At 43.7% G+C, this 24,168-nt stretch overlaps 1 protein-coding gene across 1 annotated transcript in view; it reads right to left on the bottom strand.

Annotated features, from left to right (window-relative positions):
- Positions 1-22,310, bottom strand: part of TAFA4 (TAFA chemokine like family member 4) — a 172,761-nt gene extending 150,451 nt beyond the window's left edge. The window contains exons 1-2 of the mRNA XM_036267438.1: positions 22,297-22,310; positions 17,037-17,143 (exon numbers count right to left, since the gene is read on the bottom strand). Of these exons, the coding sequence (XP_036123331.1) occupies positions 17,037-17,143; positions 22,297-22,310 (121 nt within the window). The remainder of the gene's footprint in view (positions 1-17,036; positions 17,144-22,296) is intronic.
- Positions 22,311-24,168: the final 1,858 nt, after the last annotated feature.

Genomic DNA, 24,168 nt, shown 5'->3' with positions numbered 1-24,168 from the left:
CAAAGACTCTAAATTAAGCACTAGACCAAATAGATTTAATAGATATCTACAGAGATTTACACCACAAAATTACAGAATTCACATTCTCTTCAAGGGCACATGGGACAGTCTCAAAGATAGACCACATGTTAGGACACAAACTAAGTCTCTAAAAGTTCAAGAAGACTGAAATCATATCAAGCATCTTCTCAGATCACAATGGCATGAACCTAGAAATCAATTGCAACAAGAACATACAAAGTCATTTGAACACATGGAAGCGAAATAGCATGTTATTAAACAATGAATGGGTCGCCGAGGAGATCAAGGAAGAAATCAAAAACTTCATGGAAACCGATGAAAATGAAGACACAACAACACAAAATCTATGGGATGCAGCAAAAGCACTTCTGAGAGGGAAGTTCATAGCACTACAGGCCTACCTCAAAAAACAAGAAAAATCTCTAATAGACTATCTAACCTCACAACCTAAAGAACTAGAGATCAAACAAAAAGAATACCCGAGAGCAAGTAGAAGAAAGGAAATACTAAAGATCAGAGCAGAAATAAACAACATAGAGACCAAAAAAAAACAATTCAAAGGATCAATGAAACAAAGAGCTGGTTTTTCGAAGAGATAAACAAGATTGATGGACCCTTAGCTAGACTCACCAAGAAACAGAGAGAGAAAACCCAAATACACTAAATCAGAAATGAAAGAGGAGAACTAACAACTGACACCACAGAAATACAAAAGATCGTTAACAACTACTATGAACAATTATACGGCAACAAATTCGACAATCTAAGCAAAATGGACAAATTTCTAGAAATACATTGTCTCCCAAAACTGAACCAGGGAGAGATAGAAAACTTGAATAGACCAATATCAACAGAAGAAATTGAAGATGTAATCAAGATTCTCCCAGCAAAGAAAAGCCCAGGCCGGGACAGCTTCACGGGGCAGTTTTACCGAACATTCAAAGAAGAACTAACACCCATTCTCCTCAAACTATTTCAAAAAATTCAAGAAGAAGGAAGACTTCCAAACTCGTTTTATGAAGCCAGCATAATTCTAATTCCAAAACCAAAAAGGCACTACAAGGAAAGAAAACTACAGGCCAATGTCCCTGATGAACATAGACGCCAAAATCCTGAACAAAATACTACCAAATCGGATCCAGCAATACACCAAAAATTATTCACCATGACCAAGTGGGATTCATCCCAGGGATGCAAGGCAGGTACAATATTGGCAAATCAATAAATGTGATACAACACATAAATAAAAAGAAAAATAAAAACCAAATTATCATATTAATAGATGCCAAAAAAGCCTTTGACAAAATCCAGCATCCATTTCTGATAAAAACGCTCAGCAATGTGGGAATAGAGGGATCATATCTAGACATAATAAAGGCCATATATGAAAGACCTACAGCCAACACCACACTCAATGGGCGAAAACTAAAAGCATTTCCCTTAAGAACAGGAACAAGGCGAGGATGCCCACTTTCACCACTCTTATTTAACATAGTACTGGAAGTCTTAACCAGAGCAATCAGACAGGAAGAAAAAATAAAAGGGATCTAAATTGGAAAACAGAAAGTGAAACTGTCATTATTCGCAGATGACATGATACTATACGTAGAAAACCTCAAAGACTCCATCAAAAATTTACTAAACTTAATAAATGAATTTGGCAAAGTAGCAAGATACAAAATTAACGTCAAGAAATCGATGGCATTCTTATACACCAATGATGAACTCACAGAAAGAGAAACTAAGAAAACAATTCCAATTACCATTGCAGCAAAAAAATTAAGATACATAGGAATAAACTTAACCAAAGAAATAAAGGACCTATTCGCAGAAAACCACAGGTCACTGAAAAAAGAAATAGAGGAAGATATAAAAAAGTGGAAGCACATACCCTGTTCAAGGATTGGGAGAATTAACATCATTAAAATGTCCATATTACCCAAAGCAATCTATAGATTCAATGCAATCTCCATCAAAATACCAATGGCATACTTCACAGAATTAGGATAAGTACTTCAAAAGTTCATATGAAACCAAAAAAAAGACCTCGAATATCCAAAGCAATCTTGAAAAGGAAGAACAAACTTGGAGGGATCGCGTTACCATATTTCAGGTTAAACTACAAAGCCACCGTAATCAAAACAGGCTGGTACTGGCACAAGAACAGGCATATAGACCAGTGGAACAGAACAGAGAACCCAGACATAGACCCAAGGCAATATGCTCAATTAATATTTGACAAACGTGACAAGAGCATACAGTGGAGTAAGGACAGCCTCTTTAATAAATGGTGCTGGGAAAATTGGACAGCTACATGCAGAAAAATAAAACTAGACCATCAACTTACACCCTACACAAGAATAAACGCAAAATGGATAAAAGACTTAAATGTGACTCATGAATCCATAAAAATCCTAGAAGAAACTGCAGGCAACAAAATTTCAGACATCATACGCAGCAGAATTTTCACTGACACATCACCTAAGGCAATAGAAACAAAGGAGAAAATGAACACATGGGACTATATCAAACTCAAAGGCTTCTGCACAGCAAAAGATACAATCATCAAAATGGAAAGGCAACCCACTGTATGGGAGAGCATAATTGCCAACGATATATCAGTTAAGGGGTTAATTTCCAATATATATAGAGTGTTCATACAACTCCACAAAAGGACGACAAAGAACCCAATTAAAAAATGGGGAGAGGAACTAAATAGACACCTCTCCAAACAGGACATACAAATGGCTAAGAGATATATGAAGAAATGCTCATCATCACTAATCATCAGAGAGATGCAAATTAAAACAACAATGAGGTATTACCTCACACCTGTCAGAATGGCTGCCATCAACAAATCATCAAACAGCAAGTGATGGTGAGGGTGTGGAGAAAAGGGGACTCTAGTACACTGCTGGTGGGAATGCAGACTGGTGCAGCCACTATGGAAAACAATATGGTGTTACCTCAAAAAGTTAAAAATTAAACTTCTATTTGACCCAGTGATCCCACTTCTAGGAATATACCCTAAGAAGCCTGAAACACCAATCAGAAAGAATATATGTACCCCCATGTTTGTAGCAGCACTATTTACAATAGCTAAGATCTGGAAACAGCCCAATTGTCCATCAGTAGACAAATGGATAAAAAAGCTGTGGTAAATATACACAATGGAGTATTATGCAGCTGTAAGAAAGAAAGATCTCTTGTCCTTTGAGACTACATGGAGGTACCTGGAGAGTATCATCCTGAGTGAGGCAAGCCAAACGGAGAAGGACAAGTATCCTATGATCTCACTTATTTGTGGAATATAATGAACGTAACAGTCTGAGGAATGAGGTAGTCCCAGAGAAGTGGAGGTGGGGTACAGACTGACAATACCCAGAGGAGGGAATGGTGGGGGAGAGATAAACCACAGAACTTATATGCATGTATGCATGAACAGTGGACATGGACAACAAACTGGGGACAATGCAGGGAGGGGCAAGGGGGAATCAGTGGGGGGGGCGGGAGGAGAAACATCTATAACAAAAATTAATTAATAAAAAAAATATATATTCACCATGAACAAGTGGGATTCATCCCAGGATGCAAGACAGGTACAATATTTGCAAATCAATAAACGTGATACAGCACATAAACAAAATGAAAGATAAAAATCATATGATCATATCAATAGACGCTGAAAAAGAATTCGACAAAATCCAGCACCCTTTTCTGATAAAAACGCTCAGTGATCTGGAAATAGAGGTATCATATCTCAAAATAGTAAAGGCAATACATGAAAGACCTACAGCCAACATCATACTCAATGGGCAAAAACTAAAAGTACTTCCCTTAAGAACAGGAACAAGACAAGGATGCCCACTTTTGCCACTCTTATTTAATATAGTACTGGGAGTCTTAGCCACAGCAATCAAGCAGGAAGAAAAAATATGAGGGATACAAATTGGAAAAGAGGAAGTGAAACGGTCATTATTCACAGATGACATGATATTATACATAGAAAACCCCAAAGACTCCATCAAAAATTTACTAGACTTAATAAATGAATTTGGCAAAGTAGCAGGATACAAAATTAATGTCAAGAAATTGGTGGCATTCCTATACACCAATGATGAACTCACAGAAAGAGAAATTGAAAAAACAATCCCATTTACCATCGAGGCAAAAAAATTAAGATACCTAGGAATAAACTTCACCAAAGAAATAAAGGACCTATTCGCAGAAAACCACAGGTCATTGAAAAAAGAAATAGAGGAAGATATAAAAAAATGGAAGCACATACCTTGTTCATGGATTGGAAGAATTAACATCATTAAAACGTCCTTACTACCCAAAGCAATCTATAGATTCAATGCAATCCCCATCAAAATACCAACGACATACTTCACAGACCTAGACATACTTCAAAAGTTTATATGGAACCAAAAAAGGCCCTGAATAGCCACAGCAATCTTGAAACAAAGAACAAGTAGGAGGGATCACATTACCAGATTTCAGGTTTTACTACAAAGTCACTATAATCAAAACAGCCTGGTACTGGCACAAGAACAGGCATATAGACCAATGGAACATAACAGAGAATCCAGAAATGAACCCAAGATATTATGCTCAATTAATATTGGACAAAGGTGGCAAGAGCATGCAGTGGAGTAATAAATGGTGTTGGGAAAATTGGACAGCTACATGCAAAAAAGTGAAACTAGACCATCAACTTATACCATACACAAGAATAAACTCAAAATAGATAAAAGACATTAATGTGACCCATGAATCCATAAAAATCTTAGAAGAAAATGTAGGCAACAAAATTTCAGACATCATATGCAGCAGAATTTTCACTGATACATCACCTAAGGCAACAGAAACAAAGGAGAAAATGAACACATGGGACTACATCAAACTCAAAAGCTTCTGCACAGCAAAAAACACAATCTTCAAAATGGAAAGGCAACCCAGTCTATGAGAGTGTAATTGCCAATGATATATCAGATATGGGGTTAATTTCCAAACTGTATAGAGTGCTCATACAACTCAACAAAAGGAAGACAAAGAACCCAATTAAAAAATGGGCAGAGGAACTAAATAGGCACCTCTCCAAACAGGACATACAAATGGCTAGGAGACACATGAAGAAATGCTCAACATCACTAGTCATCAGAGAGATGTAAATTAAAACAACAATGAGGTATCACCTCACACCTGTCAGAATGGCCGCCATCAACGAATCATCAAACAACAAGTGTTGGCGAGGGTATGGAGAAAAGGGGACTCTAGTACACTGCTGGTGGGAATGCAGATGGTTCAGCCACTACGGAAAACAATATGGTGTTACCTCAAAAAATTAAAAATGGAATTGCCTTTGGACCCAGTGATCCCACTTCTTGAAATATTCCCTATGAAGCCTGAATCACCAATCAGAAAAAATATATGTACCCCCATGTTCATAGCAGCTCTATTTCAATAGCTAAGGTCTAGAAACAGCCCAAATGTCCATCAGTAGACGAATGGATAAAAACGCTGTGGTACATATACACAATGGAGTACTATGCAGCTGTAAGAAAGCAAGATCTCTTATCCTTTGAGATGATATGGAGGGACCTGGAAAGTATTATCCTAAGCAGAACAAGTCAAACAGAGAAAGACAAGTATCATATGATCTCACTTATTTGTGGAATATAATGAACATAAGAGTGTGAGGAATGGGGTAGTCCCAGAGACGTGGAAGTGGGGTACAGACAGACAATCCCCAGAAGAGGGGGTGGAAGGGGAATACAAACCACAGAAGTTATATGCGTGTATGTATGAACAGTGAACATGGACAAGAAAGCTGGGGGCAGAGCAGGGAGAGAGGGGGAGGGGGAATTAGTAGGGGAAAAGGGAGAAACATCTGTAACAAAAATTAATGAATTAATTTAAAAAAAGAAACACAGCAATTTCTCTGGCTCAAATCCAACCAGGTTTCAAAGTTTCTCTTGAAAGAAATGACTCTCACCATCTGTTGCAAATATTTTCCAAATAACAAAATCTATACCTGTGCTTGATTTAGGAGGAGAAAATACATGTTAACCTTGCACTCCTTCATTCACAACCAAGCTCACGTTGTTCTTGTCCCCCGCTGCCCCATGCTGGTATTAATCGCCAGCCCTTTTGCAGTTAGCTATGCAAAGTGAGTGACAAGCAACAGAGAAATGAGCTCTCCCAACAACACTGTGGATCGATTCACTTATTTCATTTCATGCTCATATTCTTTTTTCCTGCAACAAAGTTCTCTACTGTTTCCCTTGATGGCTCTGGGGTCCCAGTACTATCTCCAGAACAGTTAAGAGGAAGGAAGAGCCCAGCTGGAAATGCCCAGCACCTTTGGGCCCTCCCAGCCCAGTTTAAATTGGTTATAGCTCTTTCTGATTTCAGACAGTCCCTTAAACAGAAGCACTCATGGCCACAGCATTAGGAGTGGGATTGTTCTTAACTCTTATGCACACAGGCTTCACATAATCATTTAATCTTTTTTAAAGGTTTTGAATGGCCCTTCAATAATATTATTTCTAGTGTGCTGTTCTCAGACCATCATATGGGCCAAAGTATTGTAAGCATCCAAGCAATACCCAGGACAACACAAAATCTCATTGTTCTTCCTGCCCTGTGTCCACCCCACGTGAATCACTGTGCCAGTGATTTTACTTCTCTTACGTGGAACAAAGGTTCTGGCTTCCTTGTAGGAGCCCCGACGTACAGATGAGAAGCTGACCCTCAGCTCTGCAAACCCCACACTGTAGGCTTTGTTTACGGGGGTGCAAGTGCGTGGCTTGAAAGAAGAGAGGAATTTTCTGGTCAGGGAGAGCGGAATCTTTATCCTCACTATCCAGAGAACTCTTCGAAGGTCTGTTCTGCCTCAGAGGACAAGGGGCAGGAGGAACAGCCAGCTGGCCAAGCAGGATGGCTCCCGGGCTCCTTTAAGGAACGGGAACTGAGACTCTTCACTGCCTCCCGTGAAACAGCCCTTTCTTCCCGTGAAAAGGCCATAAAGCAGGCTCACCCATCAGATCCTTTGCTTTGCAAAGCTGCCCTTGCGCACAGCACAGGGGCTTGAACGTGCAGCTGAGAAGATGAGAAGATGAGTAATAACACCTCAGATCATCTTTCCTTTCCCTTCTTACTAAACATGGAGATTATGATGAGCCCATCAAGACTGTTCCAGAGAAAACACTGTAGGACCAGGGAGGCCAGTGGAATTCTTCACTGGGAGGCTTCTGGCACCGGGAGTGGCCCTGCCCGGGCAGGTGAGTATGCTTTTTCACAGTCCGTCTAAAAAGGAGGTGGTGGAGGTCACTCCGTGAGAGAGAACACAGCTCTCCGAGGCCTGGCTGGGGCCCAGGGACACCGACAGGGGGGTGCAGCACCACTGGGACCGGACAGCAGCTTGAAGAGCTCGAGTCACACTTGTGATCCTCTGTCTTCTGACTCTGGTGTTGGCCTTGGCTGCAGGTCAGGATGGTCCCAGTGCAGCTGACACATGCAGACACCAGGCTCCAGCTTGAGGGCCAGGCGCACACAGCTGCTGGGCCTCTGTCTTAAGTGCCAAAGCTCCCAGAGACTCTGGTGAGCATCACGGAGACGCCCTCCTCGACCACTGGCACGCACAGCTCTATGCCCGTTCTACAACGCCTTTCTCACTTAAACAATTAGAGGGTCTTCTGTGGGACTGCCTACCTAGAAATATACCCATTCACTGGGGGGTGGGGCAGGAGGGAGGAAGACAGGGACAGTTGTTGGAGAAACCATAGTATCATTATGCCATCGAATTTCTCTCCACTGGGTAATTGCCCATTATTGGTCAAAGTAAGGTTTCCAGGAAGTAACTTTAAGACGTAATCACACACACACACTATTTCAAGTTATTTTGCCATTTCTCTATAAAAATACTCTTGCAAAAAAATGATCACATGGCAGTTTATTAGAAAACAACATTACTTGACACTTCCCTAAATTTAGAAGTAGTCATTTAGTTAAAAAAAAAAAATTTAGCATAAAAAATAAAGAGGTATAAAAAACTGTGTCCTATCATGGACCCATGAATCAAATAACTCATAATTCTAATCTTTCAGAAAGTAACACTAAAACCCAATTGTTAGCTTATACGATAACTTCCAGCCACCTGTGCCTAGTGCCACCTGTGGAAATATTTTGGATTAGGTTAAATAAAACATTAGTAAAATTAACCTCACCTGTTTGTTTTAGCTTTTTAATTGGGTGTAGAACACTTACAATTACATATGTTCCTCTCACATTCCTCGGACGCCCTGCAATAGACTAGGGTCCTGCCTCTTGCTGTTGGGCTCTTCTCAGCCTTGCCCTCCCCCTGGTGTTAGAGCTCAGGCAGTGCAGGCAGATACTTTTCAAACCATCTGTAACAGGACACGTCATTTTAGTCTGCAAAGAACAAATAGCAGCTTACACGTGCAACTTTATTATTTGAAGTTTTCACAAATAATGCACTACATTTAAGCCTCAAAAATTAGCTGTAATACAAGTTATGTTCCTCACCCAATTTTTGTCTTTGAAAGAAATAGCTGTTATTAATGGAAAATTAGGGCTAAAATAATAATTCCAATCAAAAGTATCTGCAGGATTCCCACAAAATTTCAGCCATCAGAGGGGACAGAAACATAGACTAAAAGTTGGATGCTAAACTACTCTTCAAATAATTTATCCTAAGTTAAAAATAACACAATGCACCAAAACACACAATCACAACATTCATATTTTGCATAATTTATAATATAGGAAATATAAAACCTAATTTCCATGAATTTAAACAGCACAGAACCTGTATAAAAACAGAACCTCTATCAAATGGAGAAGGCAGAGTGAAATAAAGAGATCTATGTTTACAGAACAGGTTCAGAGGGGTTTAGTGGCCTAGATAAGGTCACACAGCCAGGATGTGCAGAAGCAGGATGTGTTTGTTTCCAGAGGTCCAACACTTTATTCCATTTACTTCCTAATTCCCAAGTGTCTCCAGTTTTACAAGGCTTCTGCACCTAGAGAGAATATATTAAATAGGGGACTTTACACCAAAATAGATTATATTAAACCATCGCTAGGCACCGCGACATTTGGTGGAATTGAAATACACCAGCCAGGTACGTGAAGGCTCTCTGGGAGGTGATCTGCTGACGGGACTTGTAAACCAGAGCACCCACGTCCCCAGCTCTCTCAGCCACATGGGAAAAGTAGCTATGATTCTGTTTCCAGAGAGGGAAAATTTAAATATTTTGAAGTGTCCAAATATTCCCAGGGACAGAGCTCAGGGATGTTGGGTGCACGATGTCTGAAACTCATCATGTGTCCATCGAGTGAAGCTCTCAGATCTCTAAACGATTAATTCCACGGGACTCCAGGTTCTGAAAGTGTCAGCATCTTACCACGTCCTGAGGTCTACTGCCCTCTTGAGGGGAAAGATTCTAGTTACAGGGAAAAGAAAAAGAAAAAAGGAATAAAGGGCAAATTGCTATTTGAGGGAATGAGTTACCTCTGGCTTCCTTTAAAAGAAACTAACCTACTAGTTGCCCTCCTCACCTTATTTATAGCCTGAGGCTACAGAAGTGCGTGGGGTCTCCAAACCAGTCATATGTCAAGTAGAATTTTAAAAACAACAGAGTCTATTGTGTTTCCCCATTCCTTACAAATACCACCTCTGGATGATCGGGCAAGTTTATCAATGCCATTTACCTAAAGAAAGACACCCACCCACCAACCAACCTGTGAAAACTAGGTGGATTTTATTTTGTTTTGTTTTTAATACTTGAACTAAGATGAAACCAATCCACCCCTAACACTCCATCTCCCCAAACTGAGGGTGAATCCACCTTCTTCCCTCCTCTCTTTCCTAGAGGAATAAGTTGTAAGCTATCTCCTTGTTTATACACAACCATCTTCTAATCCAAGCCATTAACAGCATCCGGTAAGCCTCCACCTAGGGTTCCCAGGACCACTGTTCCTTTCATTGACCAGCACCAACCACAAAGCCCTGGAGACAGGGTGGGACCTATGCACTCTCGCACACCGGCTTCTGAAGCCTGCTCCCACTCTTTCACCTCCTCAGAGAAACACAGCCACCGAGAAGCAAGTATCTGAGTTTCTCAGCATCTCGGCATCCAGCCCGCAACCGATTCTGACCCTTGAGCTTTCCAGCAGCTGAGCGCTAAGGAAGAAAGCCATCAGGTCACTGCAAGGGTCATGACTTCCTTCTCCTGAAGGTCATTAGAGAAAATGTATCGCTCTCTTCCCCTCCCCTCTCTCTCTCTCACACACACAGCCTCCCTGGAATGGGAGTGGCGGAAGGAGGGGCGGGACGGAACAGGGACGGGATGGTGAAAGTACCCCTCTGCCCTCCATTTACAAGGGGCTTCCACCAATTGATGAGTAAACAATGGACAGAGCCAAGGGACAAATGAATAAAGGATAAAATAGCTCAAAGAAAAACAAATAGTTCACCAGAACATTAAAAGAGTCTTAGTAAAACATAAAATAAAATAAAACAAGAAAGAGCAGTTTTTACTACTCTATTGGGAAAAAAATTAGACGTGTAGCCCCCAGAGCTGACGGGACATGAGCATACTACAGTCCGTGGTGCAGTATAAATAAGGCCAGCAGCTTTGCAGGGTGCTCAGGCAGGACCAGGCAAACGCCGCGCTGTGTCGGAGGGGCAGGACCTGCACCACATTCATGCTCCCCGGCTCCTGGGCCCACAGCTGAGTCCCAGCCACCCAGCAGGCAGGTGGGGCCCATGGCTCAGGAGCACCTCCCAGGTGCATCCTCCTTGCTCATTTCCCTCCCTGCTGCCTGGAATGGAGACCCCCTTACCAACAACCATGAAAGCCACAGGCTGAAAATGAGCGAGCTTCTGTCCACCTTGGTTCCAAAAACACTGCAGTTGAGGACGTCACTCAGCGGACTTATTTACCCACACAGCACTTGCAAGAAAAAAATGGAAGTTCCTTTGTTTGAGCCATTATGTGTATTTAGTTTATTGTTACAGAAATCTGTCTACTCTCACGAACACACTTACATGCACCTCAAGTCAGGGTTTCACTGCTGAGGACCCACCAGAAGGCAGGACGAATGTGTTTGTACCAGGCTGGTAACAAGCTCAATGTTCACCAAAATTAGGAGAGATCATGTAATTTATGGCACATCCACACAACAGATGACGACGTGGTATTATGAACAGTGACACAGATCTGTAAGTACTAACTGAAGAGATGCCGAAATTCTGCTGTTAAATGGGGGGACTGAGGTACAGAACAGTGTGCACAGTGACATGTTTGTGTGTGCACACAGGTAGGTCTACACATTCTTCTTTTCTAGAAGTATAGTTATGATGGTTAACTCTGTGTGTCAACCTGACTGGGATGCCCAGATATCGCTTAAACAAGACTTCCAGCGTGTGCGTGGGTGTTTCTGGAGGAAATGAGCGTGTGAACTGTGGATGGAGTGAAGCAGCGGGGCCTGCCCCCACTGGCTGAGGACCTGGTGGAAGGAGCCTGGAAGGAGGCTGGAAGGAGGCTGGAAGGAGGCTAGAATGAAGTTGGAAGGAGGCTAGAATGAAGCTGGAAGGAGGCTGGAGGAGGCCGGAAGGAGGCTGGAGGAGGCTGGAAGGAGGCTGGAAGGAGGCTGGAGGAGGCTGGAAGGAGGCTGGAAGGAGGCTGGAAGGAGGCTGGAGGAGGCTGGAAGGAGGCTGGTAGGAGGCTGGAAGGAGGCTGGAGGAGGCTGGAAGGAGGCTGGAGGAGGCTGGAAGGAGGCTGGAAGGAGGCTGGTAGGAGGCTGGAAGGAGGCTGGGGAAGTCTGGAGGATGCTGGAAGAGGACTGGAGAGGCTGGAAGGAGGCTGGAAGGAGGCTGGTAGATGCTGGAAGGAGGCTGGGGAGGCTTGGAATGAAGCTGGAGAGTCTGGAAGGAGCTGGGAGGAGGCTGGAGGAGGCTGGAGGAGGCTGAAGGAGGCTGTAATGAGGCTGGAGGAGGCTGGAAGGAGGCTGGAAGGAGGCTGGAGGAGGCTGGAAGGAGGCTGGAGGAGGCTGGAAGGAGGCTGGAAGGAGGCTGGAGGAGGCTGGAAGGAGGCTGGAGGAGGCTGGTAGGAGGCTGGAGGAGGCTGACTTTTGCTCCCTGACACTGAGCTTGGTACCGACTCTCAGGCCTTCCGATTCCAGCTGGAATCTGCACCATCAAGTCCCCATCTCTCGGGTCTTGGGGCCACACCTCTGGCTCTCCTGGGTCCCCAGTTCATAGACTGCAGATCACTGGACTTCCCAGCCTCCATAGTTGTGTGAGCCAGTACTTTATAATAAATTTCTTTAGCCCTGGCCAGTTTGGCTCAGTGGTTAGAGCATTGCCCCACGTACCCAAGGGTCGTGAGTTCAATATCCAGTCAAGGCACATACCTGGGTGGCAGATTCACTCTCTGGGGGAGGTGACCAACTGAGGTGTCCCTCTCACAGCAGTATTTCTCCCCCTCCTTCCACTCTGTCTAGAACAATGGGAAAGTACCTTGGGTGAAGATTGACAAAAATAAATAAATCTCTTTACACATACACACACATGCACATACATACAAACACACATACACACATAAACATATGCATACGCATACACACACAGAGAGACATACATGCATACCCACAAATACACATACACACGTGCAAATTCATACACAGTCACACACACCTATACCCTCACACATACACCTATACCCACTCACACATACACTCATACCCCACACATACACCCTCACACATACACTCACACACACACCTATACCCTCACACATACATACTCACAAACACACCTATATTTCCCACACATACACCTATATTTCTCACACATACACACTCACACACATACCTATACCCCTCACACATGTACACTCACACACATACCTATACCCCTCACACATACTCTCACACACATACCTATACCCCTCACACATGTACACTCACACACACACTTATACCCCTCACTCATACATTCACACACACACACCTATACCCTCACACATACATACTCACAAACACACCTATATTTCTCACACATACACACACACACCTATACCCCTCACACATACACTCACACACACCTATACCCCTCACTCATACATTCACACACACACACCTATACCCTCACACATACATACTCACAAACACACCTATATTTCTCACACATACACACACCTATATTTCTCACACATACACACACCTATACCCCTCACACATGTACACTCACACACATACCTATACCCCTCACACATGTACACTCACACACACACTTATACCCCTCACTCATACATTCACACACACACCTATACCCTCACACATACATACTCACAAACACACCTATATTTCTCACACATACACACACCTATATTTCTCACACATACACACACCTATACCCCTCACACATACACTCACACACACACTTATACCCCTCACTCATACATTCACACACACACACCTATACCCTCACACATACATACTCACAAACACACCTATATTTCTCACACATACACACATCTATACCCTCACACATGTACACTCACACACATACCTATACCCCTCACACATACACTCACATACACACCTATACCCTCACACATACACTCACAAACACACCTATATTTCTCACACATACACACTCACACACATACCCATACCCCTCACACATACACATACACCTATACCCTCACACATGCACACACACACACATGCATCTCATTTTGTTGAGTTTCCCTCTACTGTGCTTTGCAGACACTGTGTTTTTTCACACAGACCCAGGCAAGACCCTCCGATAGCTAAGGTTCAGACCTCCTGAAGGCTCAGACGGTGCCTAGCATTTTGATCCAGGCATGCACACTGCTGTCTTAGAGTGCTTCTGCACACCTAGCAGACTACACTAGAGCAGGAGTGTACTTTCACATGCACGGGAGACTAAAAGGTCATGTGACTTGCTTCGCTGCGGTCTCACTGTGCGGTGGGGGCTGAGTCCACAGCACCTCCGAGATATGCTTCTATTTACTTGTTTTGTCTTTTCTCTGGAGAACTCTGACTAATACATTATCAACAAGGGAGTTAAGAAGATAATTTGCACACCTGCCTATATTGTTTGGCATTTATACCACCAGCAGAAAACTACATAATTGATTACACAGTGACAAGTGGACAACATTAATCAGCCTAATATAATATTCATTTAGTACACACTGTGTTCCAGGCATCAGGAGCACAGCTTAAGAAACCTACAAGGGATGAGGACGTCACAGTGGGGTCAGGAGCATTTGCTGTCAGCAGGTGATGTCAGCACCTGGCCCCGCTCGGTGACGGAGGTCCTGGCTGTTGCAAGACGGCTGGCTGTCCAGGCAGCACGCGGCCCTCGTAAGAGGGCAGGGCCCCCAGCAGGCAGGCGCTGTCCTGGTTGCTTTGATGGTTGTTAGGTGAAGAAATGAGAGGGACTTAAGTTCCAAAGACATAAGCAAGAAGAATCCCCCCAAAGCCAAAGAAAAATAAAAAACCAGAGGACACGTGATGATCATCCAAATCAAATCATCTAGAAATTCTATTGAGAACATTTTATTTCTTCAGCAGGATTTAGCCAGGTTTTCCTCAGACTTCTCACATCCCCACTGCTGCTAAGTATTTGCTTATATGAAGGACACTGTCCACATGTCTTGTGTATATAATTCTAATCTTAATTTATATTTATCCCTATAGTTCTGCCTTTTCCAAATTCAAAGGGTCATGGTATGAAACAAAGATTCCACTCAGATACAAATTGAAAGCGTGACCTCTGCCTCCTTTAAGTTTCAATCACTCTCAACACAACCTCCCTGGCTGAGCTCCTGGAGATGTGGAGTTGTGCTGCCCGCCCCAAACATGGGCCTGCCCCCAGCCCCACTCGCCAGCAGCACCCAAGAAAAGAGAGGTGTGTTCAACAGAGACGGATGACATCCTGCTCTGCCCAGGAGAAGCCCATCAAAAGCACACAGAGCAGCAATCAGCTAGCTGCAGGCTCGTCACAGCAGCCAAGGGGTATGGATTTCATGCTGACTCATTACAATTCCAATCATTATTTTTCTTGTCTTCTTGAAACTGTAGCTTGAGGAGTGAAAATTGAGTTACAGGTTTTAAAAATCATCTTGAGCCTAAAATTATGTATGAACTTGCCTAGCCAGTGTGGCTCAGTGGTTAAATGTCGACCCAGGCACCAAGAGGTCGCCGGTTCAATTCCCGGTCAGGGCACGATCCCCAGTCGGGGGCAAGAAGGAGGCATCCAATCGATGTTCTCTCTCATTGACATTTCTATTTCTCTCTCCCTCTCCGTTCCTCTCGCTCTAAAATCAATAAAGAAAAAAAAAATATGTCTGAACTTAAAATATAAGAATAACTGAGTAGAAAGCTACATGTTTGAGGGTAAGAACATCTAACAAATATAAGACCTTTCAGAGAAGACTTTACAGTTTTGATGCATACACAGTCTGTGGTTCAAGCGTCACTCCTTCACTAAGGAGTCAGAACATGCCTGCGACTGCCACGCCCCAAATCACCAAAGCAGAGACAGTGAACTAATTGTTTGGCAATGAGTCTACTGATAAATACAAATTATTCAGGAAAATACAATTCATTAGAGTGTTTCCAAATCTATGTAACTTTAAACATACACGGTGTCCCCGCAAAATGCATACACACTTTGAATAATTATAAATTCCGATGGGTTATCTGAAAAGAAAGAAACATCAACTGAGCTATCAGCTGTTAACTGTGCATACATTTTTTTGGGACACCCTGCATATGTAACAAGAAAAGGGAGACAAACACACACACACACACACACACACACACACACACGCCCAGATGCTTAACTGATTAGTTTAAACTTCCTTTAGAAATATGCAAAGTATAGACATGGGTCTCACTAGAAATGATCAGAATAAGTCTCTAAAAGTTTAGATACATTCCATTTTCGGTCCCATGCAAAAGTTACTGCCTCTTCTATTTATTTTCTTTCCTTCTTATTACAAAAAAAAAAAAAAAATTCACTCATCATGTTTCCTCCATATCTCAAAAGAATCTCAAAAGAATCTCAAATGATCTGACCACACCCTTTATTACCACCCTGTCAATGTTCCTTTAAGTTTATCAATGAGAATGGTCTGCCTTCAAAGGAAGCTGCACTGAACCTAGAGGTATTAAGCTAAGTGAAATAAGTTAGACAGAGAAAGACAAATGTCATATGATTTCACTTACATTGGAAACTAAAGAACAAAATAAATGAACAAACAAAACCAAATGGGATACAGAGAACAAACTGTCTATCTGATGGTTGCCAGAGGGGAAGGGGGTTGGGGTTGAAAAAGCTGAAAGAATTAAGAATAACAAATTGGTAATTACAAAGTAGTTACAGAAATGTAAAGTACATCATAAAAAGTATAGTCAATAACATTGTAATAACTCTATATGATTCCAGGTGGGTACTAGACTTATCAGGGGTTCACTTTGTAAATTATATAAATGTCTAACTATGCTGTACACCTGAAACTAATATCATCTTGATGTCAACTGTAATTGAAAGAGTAAAATTTTTTTTCATTTAAAATAAATAAAACGTATGAATTGTTTTAAAAAGAAAAATAAAGATGAATCTCACATTCGTACTAAAAAAAATAATAAAATAAAGTGCTGCTGGTTTTCCAGATTCCTTTTGAAAATCTCTACAGGAATGGCAGTTTACTCAGGGAAGGAAAAGAAGGAGAAACCAGGAGAACACCTTGAAAAGATGCCTGGACCATGCTCTTCAAGCACCAGCCTGTTCAAGGGCTTCACTCGGCTGTGCTTCGTGCTTCCTCTGGTTACTTACACGCCATCAAAAACCCTTGTCCGTTACCTCCGTCTGAAATGTGGGCTCTGGCTTTGAAAGGCTTTAGGAAATGCGCTCCTCGGCACATGGTGAGCTTCGAAGGGCCTACCTGCGCGTCCCCAGGGCTGCGGGCTCGAGGCGGCCACCAGCTCCCAGCAGACCTTCAACACGCCGGCCAGAAGGAGCCAGTGCAGCAGCTTCGCAGAGACTCTCATCCTGGGGAGAAAGGACAGAGAGCAGGACAAGCCAGTGAGGCAGGCGCTTGGGCAAACTGTCCAGGGAAGGTAGGCTGGGGGCTAATTAAACCTCATCTGCGCCGTGCAGTAACTCAGTTTTCAAAAAACACCTTTTATGATTAAGAGTTTGTTTTTTAAATCCTCACCTGAGGATATCTTTCCATTTATCTTCAGATAGAGTGTGAGTGAGGTAGGGAGAGAGAGAGAAACATCGATGTGAGAGAGACACATCGACTGGTTGCCTCCCACATGACCCCGACCAGGGCTGGTTCCAAATAGCAACCGAGATACATGCCCCTGACAGGAATTGAACCCAAGACTCTTTGGTTCCCAGGCCAGCGCTCTAACTGCTGAGCCAAACCAGCCAGGGCTATAATTAAGAGTTTTCCAAGTTAGCAACATGCCTCGGTGAGAACTCTCTTTGTGAATCCCCATGGTGTGGCTTGAGTTGTCCTCACAGAACAAGGCGCTTCTATACTATTTTATATCATGGAATTTAAAAGCTACACACTGAGAGACTAATTCAAATAAATATCCAGGTTCCTATATCTGAAAGAAACCACAGAAATTTTCACACCCAGCCCAAGAGATTTTTCCTGGTTTCATTGACTATGTATGAATCCTAAAAGACTGGCCTCGTAGCTTATTAAACAAATCTCCAAGTTTGGTGGAAATGTGGACAAGTACAGGTGAATATAAATAAACTTCACATGCACATCTTGGGTGAGTGGATAAAAGAAGACGGAGCATATGCACGTGCATGAATATTATTCAGCCATGAGAAAGAAGGGCTGCCGTTTGCAATAATTTGGATGGAGCTTGATGGCATTATGTTAAGTGAATAAGTCAGACTGAGAAAGAGAAATACTCTGATAGCACGTATATGTGGAATCTAAAAAAGACAAACCCACAGAGATAGAGGGTATAAGGGTAGTTACCAAGGGGGCGGAGGGATGGGGAGATGTGGGCATTAAAGTTCCAGTTATGAAATGAACAAGTCTAGAGATCTAATATACAGTGGTTGCTTACAGCTGATGATACTGTATCATATACTTGAATGTTGCTACAACAGTAGAGCTTCAGTATTCTCGCCACAAACTAAATAAAATGGTCTACGGGATGGGAGGGAGGAGATGACTAATGCCACTCTGGTTAACATTTTGCAACTTACAGATATCAAATCAACACGGTGTACGCTTTAAACATGCACAATGTTATGTGACCATTTTATCCCAATAAACCTGGCAAAATAAACAAATATCCTTAATTAACTTCATCAAAACAGTTGTTTAAAGAGAATTCACTTCACAAATGTGGTTGTGTGGTCTATTCTAAAACAAACCCAAAAACATAAATAAAAAGAAAATGTCAAAAAATGCATCCCCCCTAATTTTTTTCCTTTTTTATATTATAGAGAAATTAGAACTTGATTAACTTTTTTGTTTGCTTGGTTTTTTTTTTTTTAATTAAATTTTTCAAGCGGAAGGCAGGGTGCGTGGCATTTGAAACTCGAGTGATAGTGGGGTCTGCCTGGCACATGGCTCATGGTGTCTGTGATGATACGATCCAGCACAGTGGAGCCAAGGAACCCACTTTTTGTATACAAGATGTATAAATCCAACCAAGACGTGGCTCACGGGGCTGAATCTGTGTTCAGGCAACACTGGGGGCCAAGTTCCTGCGGGAGCCCTGGAAGGAGGCAGGGGTCTCGGAGCCGCACTACCAGCCAGAGCCTCAGCCAGACCCCGATTCTGCGCTAGAGGAGGCTCAGCCTGGAGACCTGGGCTCCACTCACACTCCCCAGGGGCCCACTCCGCGCCAGCTCTCCCTCCCTCCACAGGCCTCTCACAGTTTAGTCAGATAGTTCTCACTGGAACGGTGTCGGTGTCGTATTGCTCACTGACTTGAGACAGTCTACCTCTGAGGCAGCCCGACGGGACGCGATTCTAGATCATCTTTGAAGACGGGCTTGCAAGGGCCTTGCGGGGAGGCTGGCGCCGTGCGAACCCACGGGAAGCGCTCTCTGCCTGGAGGCCTGCAGGGCGTCAGCCTCTGCGGCACCGACCTGGAGCCGTTCCGCTCCGAGGGCAGCAAAGAGAGCGTAGGCCCACGTGAGCTCGGGGTGCTGTCACTTAACTACATTGTCAATTTAGGGCTTGGATTTTAATTTATTACTAAGTAGGAAACACGTGAGATTCAAAATTCCCTATTTGCTGAATTTCTGTAGAGGGTGCTCGGGCCCAGCTGCAGTGTTTTAAAATTCCAGTTGTTAACCCCAATATCAGTATTTGATCTGATTGTTACAGAGGCGTATGTCCCTTCCCCAAAGATGAAAGGTTCGAGTACCTGCGAGTGCAGAGTGCAGGAGTAGGCTAGCTGGGCGGAGGCCCTGCGGCCCTGCGGCCCTGCGGCCCTGCGGCCCAGCGCGGAGACCAGGGCGCCCCGCGCACCAGGCTGGGCGCGGAGACCAGGGCGCACCCCGCGCACCAGCGCTGCCGCAGCCGTCAGTCTGCCAGAGAAGCGGGGTCCTCACAGACAGGCTGGGCCTCTTACATGTTGGCAACGAATTCCATTTGTTTTGTTTTTAAAACAGTGCAAACCAAACAAATCACATCTGCAGGCTGGACCAGGCATCCTGACTTCCAGTAGCAATTCGTGGCCCAAACCAGGAAAATTTCAAGAAATCAGATCAATGGAATAGTTTTTTTATTGCTGTGTAATAACTCAACTGCCAAATTTAGCATGAATATATTATCTTGTGATTTCCATGAGCCAGAAGCCTGGCACCTTCCAGCGGGGCCCCCTGCGGAGGGAATCACCGGGCTGAACTCCAGGTCACCTGGCCGGGCCCTCATCCCGATGCCCAAACAGAAAGGCTGCTTCTGGGCCCAGCTGCTCTGGCACACTCCATTTCCCAGGGCCTTTGTGACGGGTCTCCGTGTCCTCGGCGCTTAACCCTTTCACCCTCCATGAGTATCATTAATACTTTCTCCTGCTAGTGGGCTGGCTCCCCTGCCTATAACCACAATGCCCCCACTCAACTTAGAATTTCCAAATTCAGATTAGGGCTTGCGGGTGAGCTCCAATGCGCCCATCTAACCGACAGGTGAGGTCAGTTTCTGGTTACTAACCCTGCAGAACCTAACCTTGTCTGGACGCCTGTTACCACACTTGGGAGAGTACATTTGAGATGCGCTGAGTCCCAAAGGTTGGGTTCTCTGGGAGCCTACTCAGAGATGGAAACTGGTGAGCAGGAGGTTAATTAAGGGGGTGTTCTTGGGATCATCACCCAAGCAGGGGCGGGAAGAAGGCAGGGCAGGAGGAGGAACGGCCGCAGACAACCCTGTGGAGAGCTCCAAAGCTGACCGGCCTCGTCTCGGTGGTCCACGTGGGGTAGAGAGGCTGGGCCTTCAGGATCCCGTGCAGATGGGCCACTGGGCATGCGCTGCTCTAAAGGGGGTGTCGCCTGAGGCAGGTGGCCGTCTTCTGTCTTCTGCAGGATTCTCGTTCCTGAAGAGGAACCCACCGCGCATCACTGCCCGCGGCTGCCCATCTTCAAACAGGAGGCTCTGGGGCTTGTGCAGAACCTCACTCGGCGGGGCGAAGGGGTCATCCTCAAGGGAAGACCACATGCGGGTGACTACTTTGTCCAGTATATCAATTTCTAATCACTCTCGTATCCCTGAAACTTATGTTGTATGTCAACTGTATTTGAAAAATAAATTTTAAAACAGAGAAAGAGACGGATGACTCATCCTCTGGGGCATCAAAGCCCATGTCAGGCTCGATAAAATGTCATGGGAAGAGGTCTCAAGGACGAACCCGATCCCAGCCTGCGCCTCTTTTGCCCTCAGACCCATTCTTTCCCCTCAACTGGGTCCCATCTCAGTTAACCAACAGGAGATGCTGGCTGGACCCTGGAGGGTGGGAGGGAGAGGCCGGTGTCCCTCCCACCTTCTCTGACTTGGACAGGACCTGTGGAATCGGCCATTTCTTCCCCATGGTGTCAGCTCCCCCTGAAGTCCCCTCCCTGGGTGTTGGCAGACACTACTCCCTTGTTCCTCCGCCCAGGATGGGAGCAGCTTCCTATGTTGCTGAGGTCTGGGCTACCCCGTATCTGCAGACTGACCTCTCTGACTCTCCGGTCATGTGTGTACCCAGTTCCCTGAGTTCAGCTCCCTCTGTCCCACATCAGCAGAATGGTTCTGTCTTCTCCATTAGATCCTAACAACAAACTCCAAATCAAAAGTCTCAGGGGCAGCCACTGCAATCTCAGAAAATGATCCCGGTCCACCTTTTTTTTCAAATATTTTTTTTTCTTTATCGATTTTAGAGAGAAAGGGAGGGAGAGAAAGAAACATCGATGAGAGAGAACATCGACTGGCATGCGCCCCCCCCCAAGAGATCAGGCCCACAACCTGGGCATGTGCCCTGACCCAGAATCAAATTGGCAACCTCTTGATGCATGGGTCAACACTCAACCAGTGACCCACACCAGCCTGGCCAAAGTTTTTTGTTTTTGTTTTTGTTTTTCAATTAATTTATTTTTGTTACAGATGTTTCTCCTTCTTCTCCCAGACACCCTCCTCCCTATCCCACTCCCTCACCCCTCCAAGCATTGCTGTCTGTGTCCATTGGTTACATACATGCGTATAATTCTTTGGTTATGTGGACGATTCTTCCTGGTGAATGGTGACAAGGTCGCAGAGCCCAGACGAGTATTTACTTAATAAAAGCTATGATTCCCTGGAGCAATGCTTGGGAATGAGGGGCCACTATTCAGCAGCAATCCCTTGTTTCAGTCAATAATCCAGACTCCTAAGGAAAGGACTCTGACACCTCAGCTTCGGTCTCCTCCGCGCTGAACATGCTGTCTGTCGAACGTGAAACAAAATGGTTTATCTTACAAATCTCAGCTTTACCCGACTGAATACCCCAAACACTGCTTTACAAACTGAAATAATTTCAAAGATGAGAACTAAAATTTTAAAAACTATAACTCCCCAAATTCCCAAAAATTAAATGTAAATGAAGGCTTTTATAAAGAATCATCAACTGCAAGATACTACATTTTGCTACATTCTTAGTGCTCGTAAAGACATCATCTCTAGATATGTGGTAAAATCATTTTACCTTGGAGACTTCATAAGATTTAGTGCCAGTGAAACACAGTTATTCCGGGATGTACTTCAGAGTGACTACCAATTCCCATTTGGAGCTAGAACCAAGCATTTCTGCAGTTCCAAAAAAATTATCTTAGCTTGGAAGACCTATTTAAAAAAAAAAAAAAAAAAAAGGCAGGAATCCATTAGCATTTTAATGTTGAAATGATACAAATTTCCAGTAGCAAAATAATGATTTTACAATGACACCTGCCATTTCAGGCAAGTGGTAGGCAGCCAAACACATATATGCTTGTGAAGTGTCCTAATACATGGGGAGGAGGAATACAGAATTCTGCACTCACTAATGAGCCACATATTAGCTAACAGAATATAATTTTCAAGTAGAAGTTCCCTCAACAGCAAAGACATTCAAAATTTGACAGTCTCCCAAACCATTCATCGTTCAAACTTCCACTCTCTCATTTCCTTAGTTAAGGGATGGAAATGGAATTGGGGGTGGTTCATTCCCAAGAGCTCTGCAACTTGCCCAGGCTCACAGAGCAGTGGAAAAGCCAGCACGAAGATCTGAACTCCTGGCTTGTTGTGACATAAACCCGAAGATGATGCTAAACAATCAGCAAGGATGCTTTTCGAAAAATGTTGATGAAAGGCATAGGGCAAAAGTTGTTCCAATAGAAAGCACCATATCAAAATACAAAGAACACTGTTAATACCATAACTGACCCTCAACCCACCCCTTTAGTGCACAGACCTAAAAGGACTTTTTCACAGCAAACATCTTACAAAAAGAATGTAGATGATTCTGAACCAAAGCTATCTCAACAACAACAATACATGGAATATGAAACCACACCATTTTTAATGTTGCTAAGTTAAATATATTCCTCCCATGGTGGAGATCAAAGAGAAATAATGATGTGTATCACTAGATACTAAAGTTGCAAATACAATATAAAAATGATTCTTGCAACAAAGTCTACCTACTTTAGAATCCTGCTGAACTCATTACAAATCTGCCCCAAAGCACAACTGAGATTCTTCTCTTCTTCAGATGTCCCTGAAGATAATTATACATTTGCCTAGAGAACATTTTCAGTACCAGACTTGCAGCCTTTGGGACTGCAAGAGAACCTGGCTTGAGCGATGAGCTCAGCTGGAGGAAACTGTCTTGAATAACTTTATAAGGTATTCAAAACAACTAGAAAATATTCATCTCCTACATCCTACAACTTTATTAAGTATTTTTGTCCTGATGTCCACCCAAGGGACAATGTGACCTTCTGTTATCGGAAAGAAATACACAGTATAATTTATCAGAACCCATCATAATGAACTCCCCACATACTGGAAACCAAATTGACCTTTCCTAGCTAATATTTGTCTTGTTTTCTTCACACAAAAGGAGCCACTGGGGATTCTTTTTTCAATTCATTAAAAAATGGATCCATCAGTGAAAAGAAATGTGATCTAATAGTCCGTGTGCCAGACAAGAAACTGGGAGTTTAATTTTATGCTGGGCAGTAACTCATTCAGTCGGATTTTCCCAGAGTGGACCCTAGACACTTACAGAAAAGGATTAACTCTTTCTTGTCACTTCCAAATGTTAGTATGTTCAATACCACCAATAATTTTGTGCATGAAACCAAAAGCACTTCCTTCCAGCCGTTCCACTTCTCTCTGTTGTTTCCCAACAACAGCCTGTCCTCCCCTCAGCCTGCTTCCAAAGCTATCTGTTCTAAAGTGTCTGATCATTTCACCTGGTCTGTGTGGCTCAGTGGATTGAGCGTCGTCTTGTGGACTGAGAGGTCCAGTTCCATTCCGGTCAGGGCACAAGCCCGAGCTGAGGGTTTGATCCCCAGTGGGGGGCGTGCAGGAGGCA

This window comes from Molossus molossus, unplaced genomic scaffold (assembly GCF_014108415.1).
Source record: "Molossus molossus isolate mMolMol1 unplaced genomic scaffold, mMolMol1.p scaffold_m16_p_18, whole genome shotgun sequence".
NCBI classification, from domain to species: Eukaryota; Metazoa; Chordata; class Mammalia; order Chiroptera; family Molossidae; genus Molossus; species Molossus molossus.
This window is presented reverse-complemented; position numbering and strand designations above follow the sequence as displayed.